The following is a 9,222-nucleotide window of genomic DNA, read 5'->3' as shown; positions in this document are numbered from 1 at the left end:
GGCTCCCTGTCCAGATGGGCGCTGACGATGTGCTGGATGACCGCGCGTTCCAGCCGCCGCTTGATGCTGGCGTTGCGGCGGTCGGCGGCCGTGTCGGGGCGTGGGCTTGTGTCGAACCAGACGGCGCGGTCTTGCTGCTTGCAGGTGCAGCGTTCCAGCCCGACGTCGTGCTACTTGCAGGTGCAGCGTTCCAGCCCGACGCCTTTGTAGGCCCGTCCGTCGACGGCGCGCCCCAACCGCTGTTGCCAGTCACTGGGCCGCGAGTAACCTCTGGTGCGCCCCAGGCGCCGGTATTGGTGACGGGCGAGAAGCTTCGCGACGGCTTCGTACTCGACACCGACGACGGTGCACCCCGCCCCGTCGATGACGCAGCAGGCGTCGTCGCGGTGACTGGCGCGCGGCTTGAAGTCGAGGTTCCGTCCATCGCGAGCGTTTCACCGGCAACGGATGCTTTCGCCGTCTCGCTTGCAGTAAGCGGGGCGCCACTTCCATGAGACGATGATCCGGTGCTGGTTGCTGCCTTGTCGGCACCGGTCGGCGGCGCGCCACCGCTTGCCCAGCCGGGCGCAGGTTCAACCCCGTCGGTGGTCGGATGGTCGGGTGTCGGACGGTGCAGCATCGCCGACGAGAGCACGGGCCAACCTCCGCGCTCTGCCGACGACGCCTCATAGGCCGACGACGCTCGCTGCAGCTCGCGTGGCAGTTGCACGTCGACGACTGCAACAGCGCCATCTTGGTCGCGTGCACGGGCACAGACTCTTCATCTGTGACAAACAAGTCTCTCGGGTCCCACTTGGCAGCCGATGCTGTCGTTTCTGCCGCGCGTCCGTGCTCGCTGGCCGGTCGCATGGCGGGCGTGGCTGCGGACAGGCTCCGGCTTGGCGTCCAGCCGCTGGTCGTCGCACGATCGGGCAGCTGCGCTGGCTGCGTCGTGCTGGGCAGTTGCGTGTACGCAGTCGAATCGGTCTCGGCACGGCCGCTGCTGCCGTGCGCCGGCGACGTCGCGGAAGCCGTCATGGGGACGCGTCTGGCACTGGTCAGAAAACTAGCAAGTGTTTCCTCTCGCATGGATAGACAACGAACCTCCTTCTTAAGTACGATTAAAAATACTGTAATATCACGTAAATAGTGTACATTATCAACTGTCCCTCCCTTGCCTCTCACGATCGCTCGCCAGGCCTCGTTCGCGCATGCCTGCAGTAAAGCACCGACCTCAGCTTGGAAGGATTCAAGGTGGGACCAGTTGTGCCTCTCGGGACATTATTATAATAGCTGCCAACAATCCCTGGCACAAGTCCTAAATAGTGTGAAATCAAGGCGTACGGTTGCTTTCGCACTTATACCGCTCCATCAACTTCGTCGCAAATGATTCTGCCGCCAACACCGACTCAAAATGACACATCTCTCGCGCCATGCTTCGACGCCTGGTAGACATGGACGTCGTTATTATTGTATTTGGATAAAGACCATGCGGCACACGCCGCCTCCTCGCATCCTCATGCCATCAACCCCTGGAGCTGATGGAGGCCCTTGGACCAATTCACATGTCAACGCAAAAATTCTTACTCGAGTACATCGCTTTCAACCTAAACCGCTTTCGAGGGCTTGCGGTGCGCGTTGAGGCGCGACCCGTAGCCGGGGCTGTTGGAGAGCTCAATGGCGAGCGCCGACTCTTCCGTGAGCATCTCCTGGACGTCGTCGAGGTGCGCGTAGTCAAACCAGCGCAGGCGAATGTTGCCATTGTAGACCGCGGTACCAAAGAAGAGGAGGAGCATGCCCGCAAACTGCAGCCAGCTCCAGCTCGACCACGGCTCGCCGAGGACGCCGCTCGTAAAGACATAGAAGAGCGCGAGGTCCATGGACCAGACCGAGACCGGGCGAAAGTTGGCCAGGATCGAGCGCCACACCGAGTCGAGGAGGTACGTGACAAAGATGCTCGACACGTTGAAGACGGTGATGCAGCTTATGTAGAACGCGCAGAGGTAGCGGACGGTGGCGCTGTTGGCCATCATTGCGAGCGAGTCGAGCACGTCTTCGGCGTGGCCATTGTCGCGGCCCGGCAAAAGGTATGCGATAGGAAAGACGACGCAGACCATGAGCAGCGTGCCCCACACGCCCTCGAGGCCAATGACCATCATGGGCGGCATGTCCTGTCGCCGCATGACCGTCTCTTCGAGCACATACTGCGACGAGGTAATGAGGCACCCGACGAGGAGGATGCCGACGCCGAGCAGCGCCGAGCCCGACTCCTTCTCCTCGGCAAAGCACGAAGCCGAGACCATGAGGATCGCAATTGCATTGAGGCCAATGCCGCAGCGCATGTAGCCCGTGGGCTTGAAGTTGAGAAAGAGCACCTTGAGCACGGCCACAAACACAATGATTGTGCACCGGACCAGCTGAAACGTGCTCACAGGCACGTACATGAGGCCAATGCTCATGAGCGCCGTCGCGCCGAGGTCGGCCATGGCCGGGTATGCGAGCATGAGTACGCTGTGGCGCGTCAGCGTCTCGTTCTGCTTGGTCAGCCGCGCGTAGAGCACGTGGAACGGAATCGCTAGACTCGCTTTGTGAGCAAGCCGTCGCAAGCACAAGGCGTCACGTACCAATCATCATGGCGACGAACATCATGAAGGTTTGCATGAGCGGCTTCTGGAAGTGGCGCACCGTGCCGTCGCGGCCCATGCTCTCGACGCCGTACATGATCTGTCATACGAGCGTGAGCAGTAAGAGGGGTGGAGGCAGCTCTACCTTGCTCGAGAGCGTCGAGCCCGTGCCCATGATGAGCGCCAAGCAAAAGCAAAATGCTGCTGCGCGCTTCGTCCGCGCGTTCGGTGCCGACGCTCCTTTCATATTGCTGGCCAAATGCAAACTGAGATCTTGGAGCCATGCCAACCGGATGCCACACCGGTTGAAGAGACCATTTAGCTTGATGTGAGTATACCCATGGGAGCGTCCGGATACGTTGACCCACTTCAACTCGAGGACGGTTCCTCGGCGCGCGACCCAACGCACAGCGAGTCCGCGATGGACGAGGACTACGAAAGTATCAAGCGCAGGAATGCATGTCCTTGATACTCTGCGGACGGTAGAAGGCTCGCTTGCGCAGCGACCACGATGCTCTGTGGATCGCGATGCTCCGTACACGGCGTTAACCTGTGTATGTGTACCGAGGTGCTGGCGAGGCTGCGGCTTCCATTGCTACATTTGTTGTGGTCGGAAGCAGACGCATGGGTGGTCCGGCGTCATGATCTACATCATGGTATGCGCGCCAGGGAGCGATAAATGCTTGTGGCACTGGTTGTCGTCCTGCGTGGCTTCTCGCAACGATCGCAGCTCAACCGACAGATAATCTGTGCCACGAGTCGCCCGGCGGTCGCTTCAAAACAGCAGTCGCGGAGAAGATACAAAGACACGTGTACGATGCATTTAGACCATGTGCACGGTATCGTTGGATTTGGCGGTTGGGATCTTCTCGGGCTCGACTTCCGAGTCGCTCGAGGCCGCCGAGACACTGAGGCGCTTCTCGGCCATCGTCGGCGGGCTGTAGTCGTAGCAGCGAAGCCGGACGTTGGCGTTGTAGACGGCCGTGCCGTAAAAGAGGAGGAGCATGCCGCCGAGCTGGAGCCAGCTCCACGGCGTCCACGGCTCGCCGAGCTCGTGCGTCGTCGCGACGTAGTACGTAAAGAGACTCGCGAGCCAGACCGCGACAGGTCGAAAGTTGACAAGGATCGAGCGCCACACCGAGTCCAGAAAGTACGTCACGTAGATGGACGCAATGTTGAAGCCCGTGATGGAGACGATGTAGAGCGCGCAGACCTGCCGCAGCGGCGCGCTCTGGCGCATCATCTCGATCGAGTCGAAGAAGTCTTCAATGCGACCGTGGTCGGCGCCCGGCAGCACGTACGCGAGCGGCAAGACGAGCACGAGCATGAGCAGCGTGCCCCAGAGGCCTTCCATGCCAATGACCACCATTGGCGGGTTCGAGACCTCGGACACACCGGCGGTTTTGGCGCCTTTCTTCATGTAGTACTCTTCACTCACGTACTGCAGCGCGGTGGAGAGGCATGCGAGCAGCATGACGCTGACGCCAAGTATCGTGTCGCCGAGGTTCTCGGTGCCAGCGAGCGCCGACGCGCTAATGACAACGATCGCAACCGCGTTGATCGCGATACCGAGGCGCATGTAGCCCGTCATGACGAAGCGCAGGAAGAGCACCTTGAGCGTCGCGACGTAGATGATGACGGTGCAGCGCGCGAGCTGGTAGAAGCTCACATTGACGTAGAGCAAGCCGACGCAGTTGAGCGCGGTCGAGACGAGGTCGGCGGCCGCCGGAATGCAGAGCTTGAGCGCAGCGTCGAGGCGCAGCTGCTGGCGCTGGTCCTTTGGGAGGCAGAGCTGGTAGACAAAGTACACGGGCAGCGCGAGTGCCATGGCCACAAACATAAAGAAGGTTTGCATGAGCGGCTTCTCAAAGGGCTTGGGCGTCTCTTCGAGGCCGATGCTCTGGATGCCATACATAAACTTGGACGAGAGGGTCGTGCTGGTGCCCAGCAGCAGCGCGCAGCCAAACGCGATCGCGCCAGCCTTCCCGGTCATCGTCGGCGGCGCAAATGGCAAAGTCCGCTCCTGGAATGCTACAGCGATCGGCCTGCCTCGCCTTGTATCCAATCACACGACGCGTCACCTCGATACGACCTTCTGATTGGTCGGCCGGCGCGATGTTCTGAAGATCCCCACGGCGCTTCACAATCGGCCACAATTCGATTGCATTTTGGCCAATCAAACACCGTGCGGCATCGGTGGCGTAGGCAGAAATGCCGAATTTCAGTGAAATTCGGACTTTTTCGGCGGCTATTCTGGGACACGCCTGAACGAGGATGTCATGGCGACCGTCGATGCACACAATCCCACAGCACTCCATCCTCTGCAGACGAACAATCGCTGCAGCGGGACGTGAGCCATTGACAACAGTGGCCACGTCGACTGGGAAAAGCGCTGTTTAAATATGGCTGGGAAGGACCTGGAAGAAGTGGGTGTAGGCGGGCTGTCCCGGCGCGGTGGTGACGGGCTTGACGCCGACAATCGTTTCGCAGTCGGAGCACACGACCGCGTAGTAGGCTTCGTCGTTGCTGCCGGCGCGCGACGTCTGGAGCTTGTTTTGCTCGTAGTAGTAGACAGTCTCCTTCTGGACGCGGCAATTGACGGGCTTCTCCGACCGGTACTGCGTCTCGTAGCGGTCGTGCCTAGCCATCTCGATTGTAATACCCTTCGCGAAGATGGCTATCGTACCGCTGGCTGGCGTAGCAGACGACGAGAAAGCAGCACGGGCAGCTCAACGCAGCGTCCTTGGGTGCGTCCGATGTGCCGCCTACGACATCTGTGGCATGAGACGCGATAGCCTCGTCGGCGCCCACGTACGCAGGTTATCCTGGACGTAGGCTTCGTCTTCGTCGTCGAGTGTCTCGCCATAGAGCTCATCTGGTACGGGCGGCGCGTTCTCATCGTCGCTCACGTCGCTGTCGAGGTCGTCGCCTGGATGCTTCGGCGCGTCGCATGGCATGGCCTCGTCCGCTGACGTCGCAGGCTCGGGCGTCGGGCTCGCTGGGTTGTCGAAGCGCATCGGGCGCTCATAGTCGGCGGCGAGCGTGCCAGCTTCGCGCGAGAGGTCGACGCGATCGAGGGCCGCGAGGAGCTCCGCAACCTTGTCGTTGAAGGCGGCCATGGTGGAATGGTACGATACCGGATAATGTCTGGTAACGTGCCCTATCATCCGGAAGCCCGGTCTCTTCCCTTCCCATAGCGGGGACGATGCTAGCGCAGCTCAAGCGAGAGAGCGGCGCAACCGACGCGATCGCAGTCGCCAAGGCGCTGCTTGGCGCCGACTTTATCTCGCTGGCCGACTGCTGCTGGGCGTGGCCGGTGCTTGTGGCGTCCGTCAAGGTGGCCACGCCCACGTCGTCGCTGCAAGCCAGCGCCAGCATGCTCGCGCCGTTGCTCGCATCGCCTCACCAATTCCACATCGAGTACATGCACGTAGGCAACCTCAACCCAAGCAATGCATCTTCTTGACGGCGCCCATCCTAGGGCCTCGGCCACGTCAGCGACGTCCTCCTGCAATGGACCACAAACATGGACGTGGCAGCGCGTATGCTGCACGTGCTCGTGCACCAGCTCGTGCCCGACTACTTTACGAGCGCGATGACTGGTCTCGAGAACGACTGGAAGTTCCTCTACGGCGTCGTCCATCACTTTGATCCGCGGCTCGGCCCGCACCTCGCCAGTACCGAGCCTCTTCCTGACGTCATTCTCGCCGCTCATCTGTGTGCATACTAGCGATCCACGTCGCCTTGCCCGACCTACTCGCCTCGGTACACTGCGCATCGATACTGTCGGATCGTTGCATGATGAACGTCCTGTCCTAGTGGAGCTACCGACTCTTTGTGGACGCCTTGCACCCGACGATCGTCCGGCACGTCTACACGTGGGTCCTCGCCGAGGCTGTGACGTCCCGCGCCCGGTCCAAGTGGCTCGTCTCACTCAGTGCCGCGCTCTTACTCTACCTCGGTGACGCGCTGCTCTCGGTGGCCGACGCGCCGAGCTTCCACGTCGTTCTCCGCCACTTTTGCACCGTGACGCTCGGAGACGAGGCCATCGCCAAGGCGTTTCTCGACGTGGCCGTAAATCTGCACGGCTACATCAAGGCTCCGTTCCCGCCGCTGCGTCTCCAGTCGCCACCGGACGAACCCTCGAGCGGCCGGCTCTTTGTCAGGCCAACCGCAGCGGCCACCTTGCGCCTCGCGCCAACACTGCATCCGTGGCCACCGGTAAACGCTACCTCTCTCTCAATTAGTCTTGGAGTAAAAAGGGATAGGCCCGGGACGGCGCGAGCTGTGCGCGGTACCTCCACCACCGGCCGCGAGCGTTCTCTGACATTGAAGCCAGCATTGAGAAGGACATTCCACGCACCTTTGTGGTGCCGCCCGAGGCCGGACCGGCGCTCACCCGCGTTCTCACCAGCTTTGCGATTCGCTGTCCACGCATTGGGTACTGCCAAGGCATGAACGAGATCGCGGGCGTGCTGCTCGCGTCGGCCAAGATGGACGAAGAGAAGGCGTTCTGGGCGCTGGTCTACCTCCTCGAAGACGTCTTGCCCGAGTACCACACGCACTCGATGGCCGGTCTTCACGCGGACTGCAGTCTTCTCCAGTCCTGGCTGGTCCGCAACGATCCGTACCTGAGCCAGCACTTGGCCGCACTCGGGCTCAACATGGAAGTGCTCTGCACCACGGTACACCTAACCCTATGCTCATGGCAAGTGCAAACTGGCGATGCCTAGTGGCTCGTCACGTGTTTCGTCACAAGCGCGCCGGCGCCGTTTTACGAGCGCTTGCTAGCAGCGGTGTTTGCCGCACCGTCGCCGCAGAGCGCGTCCCGCATCCCGCTCGTGACAGCCCTCGCCATCCTCTTGCATCTCTCGCCGCAGCTCACGCTCGAGCGTGAAGCCGGCGTTGTGCTTCGGCGGCTCAAGCTCTTCTTGCACTCGTTGTCGACGCCCGAGACGGCCTCTTCGTTTCTCGAGACGTGCAGTTTGCTGTGGGCACAGCTGCCTCCACCCGAGCTCGCGTCGGCCCGCGACGTCCACTTGAGCTCGGTCCACGCAGTCTTTGACGCGCGCGAATCCAAGAAGGCGGCGCTGCGCGAGCAAAAGCTGACGCCGTCCAAAGCCATGGTGACGTCGTCCCGGCGCCGGTTTGGGCTTGTACCGATCCCGTCACCGCCCAAGTCGCCGATCCGCAAGCTCGGCGAGTCGGTGCGCAAGGGTTTTCGGATACCGCGGTCGATAGACGACGATGACGACGACGACGACGGAGACAGTGACGCGTCGGACGTGTCAATCTCGGTCCGACAACATCTCGCGACCACCGCGCAGCTCTACGAGAGCGAGGCCATTGACGCGGACGAGCTGGACGCGATCCAGCGACGCATCTTGACCTCGTGGCTCGACGCGCTGCAGACACCCGCGCACGTTGCGGACCGGGTGACGCAACTCAAAAACGCAATTGACCCGGCGCCCGTCGATGAGTTTGAGATTGATGTCGTTGAGACGCCCAAGAAAAAAGGCTATGGGTGGCGCCGCGCCAAAGCCAAAGTCACTGCACTTGGCGCGCGGCTGCGACCTAGGGCCGTGCCCAAGCCGGCGCCCCGCGCCATGTCCTTGACGCTGAGTCCGACGGCCCTGACGCGTGACGCGATTGGCCATGCGATCTACGATGACGACCAGCGCGTCACCAGGAAACTCGAGCTCATGTCGCAGTCGCTCTTTGACGAAGCAGCGCATTAGGCGCGTGTGAATATAGCATTTGTCTACGCTTCCGATAAGATATATCCAACTCCTGTTGGGTTGAGTTTCCGGTAGCTGATTTGAGGTTTGGGTCTCGGTGGTTTGATGCGACGACCGTCCTGATATATTGATACAAACCCATCGCTGGCGGCGAAGGGCAAGGTCTCTGTGCGAATAGGCGATCCAAGCACACTTTGACGTGCACATGAGGTGACAGCGACGGCGTCCGTAGGTAGACGCTCCAAATCGCACGTCAACAACAAATTTGAGATTCATCACTGTTGAGTTTGAAGCCATTACGTTTGAGTTTCAGAAAAACAGATTCGCCAGTTGCAGTCTTGCGTCGTCGAAGCATGAGCAACGCCAAGCGCCACGCCAAGGCGCCGACGCCCGTCGAGGCGCTCGACCACGTACAAGAGACGATCGTCAAGTGCTTGGAGACGCCCGACGACGTCGTCGCCTTCCTCGACGCGCTCTCGCCGGATGCCCTCTGCCGGCCGCTCGCTGCTCTCTCACGGCTGCTTTGCGAACCGGGCGACGACATGTGGGACGCTGACGACGAGGCGGAGGCCCTCGTCTGGCTGTGGCCGAGCTTTGCTGGTCTGGACCACGTGCTCATTGGCATCCTCAAGTGGCTCAAGACACCCCAGGAGGTGCTTGACTTCCTTGAAGGCATCGACACGCCGACGCTTGGCAAGCCGCTCGTCGCGCTCTTGCGGATGCTGCGCGCTCCGCTGGACGTCGTGGAGGAAGTTAGCGACGAAGATTCGGCCCTGGACAAGCTGTGGCCTCTGTTGAAGCTGGACTGGGTCTGTGAAGAGTCCGCCGGCCTCGTCGTCGACGCGCTGCCAGCCTTCCACGCCGTCGAGGTGGCGACCGCG

General features: G+C 61.3%; 4 protein-coding genes across 4 annotated transcripts; 1 reads left to right on the top strand and 3 right to left on the bottom strand.

Moving 5' to 3' along the window:
- Positions 1 to 1,541: 1,541 nt before the first annotated feature.
- SPRG_11005 (hypothetical protein) lies at positions 1,542 to 2,857 on the bottom strand. Its single transcript, XM_012351215.1, has 3 exons — positions 2,749 to 2,857; positions 2,604 to 2,703; positions 1,542 to 2,554 (listed from the first exon to the last, which is right to left on the bottom strand). The coding sequence occupies exons 1-3, from the start codon at positions 2,848 to 2,850 to the stop codon at positions 1,587 to 1,589; spliced, it is 1,170 nt and encodes a 389-aa protein (XP_012206605.1). The 5' UTR covers positions 2,851 to 2,857; the 3' UTR covers positions 1,542 to 1,586.
- A 569-nt stretch (positions 2,858 to 3,426) lies between these two features.
- On the bottom strand, positions 3,427 to 4,596 carry SPRG_11004 (hypothetical protein; the record flags this gene model as incomplete). Its single annotated transcript, XM_012351214.1, has 2 exons — positions 3,427 to 3,816; positions 3,901 to 4,596. 2 exons carry the CDS (start codon positions 4,594 to 4,596, stop codon positions 3,427 to 3,429), a joined length of 1,086 nt encoding a protein of 361 aa, XP_012206604.1.
- A 387-nt stretch (positions 4,597 to 4,983) lies between these two features.
- On the bottom strand, positions 4,984 to 5,722 carry SPRG_11003 (hypothetical protein; the record flags this gene model as incomplete). The annotated part of the gene is made up of 3 exons (XM_012351213.1): positions 4,984 to 5,243; positions 5,290 to 5,368; positions 5,419 to 5,722. 3 exons carry the CDS (start codon positions 5,720 to 5,722, stop codon positions 5,000 to 5,002), a joined length of 627 nt encoding a protein of 208 aa, XP_012206603.1. The 3' UTR covers positions 4,984 to 4,999.
- An 82-nt stretch (positions 5,723 to 5,804) lies between these two features.
- SPRG_11002 (hypothetical protein) lies at positions 5,805 to 8,395 on the top strand. The gene is made up of 6 exons (XM_012351212.1): positions 5,805 to 6,033; positions 6,085 to 6,280; positions 6,334 to 6,368; positions 6,423 to 6,824; positions 6,872 to 7,288; positions 7,337 to 8,395. Exons 1-6 carry the CDS (start codon positions 5,809 to 5,811, stop codon positions 8,339 to 8,341), a joined length of 2,280 nt encoding a protein of 759 aa, XP_012206602.1. The 5' UTR covers positions 5,805 to 5,808; the 3' UTR covers positions 8,342 to 8,395.
- The last annotated feature ends 827 nt before the right edge of the window (positions 8,396 to 9,222 follow it).

This window comes from Saprolegnia parasitica (assembly GCF_000151545.1).
Source record: "Saprolegnia parasitica CBS 223.65 unplaced genomic scaffold supercont2.76, whole genome shotgun sequence".
In the NCBI taxonomy this organism is placed as follows: domain Eukaryota; phylum Oomycota; class Saprolegniomycetes; order Saprolegniales; family Saprolegniaceae; genus Saprolegnia; species Saprolegnia parasitica.
This window is presented reverse-complemented; position numbering and strand designations above follow the sequence as displayed.

Coding starts and splice junctions, on each gene's coding strand:
- SPRG_11005 (XM_012351215.1), bottom strand. CDS start 2,850: ATGAAAGGAGCGTCGGCACCGAACGCGCGGACGAAGCGCGCAGCAGCA. Junction 2,704..2,748: donor GCTCGACGCTCTCGAGCAAG/GTAGAGCTGCCT, acceptor CTCGTATGACAG/ATCATGTACGGCGTCGAGAG. Junction 2,555..2,603: donor GTTCGTCGCCATGATGATTG/GTACGTGACGCC, acceptor AAGCGAGTCTAG/CGATTCCGTTCCACGTGCTC.
- SPRG_11002 (XM_012351212.1), top strand. CDS start 5,809: ATGCTAGCGCAGCTCAAGCGAGAGAGCGGCGCAACCGACGCGATCGCA. Junction 6,281..6,333: donor GCTCGGCCCGCACCTCGCCA/GTACCGAGCCTC, acceptor TGTGCATACTAG/CGATCCACGTCGCCTTGCCC. Junction 6,369..6,422: donor TGCCCGACCTACTCGCCTCG/GTACACTGCGCA, acceptor GTCCTGTCCTAG/TGGAGCTACCGACTCTTTGT.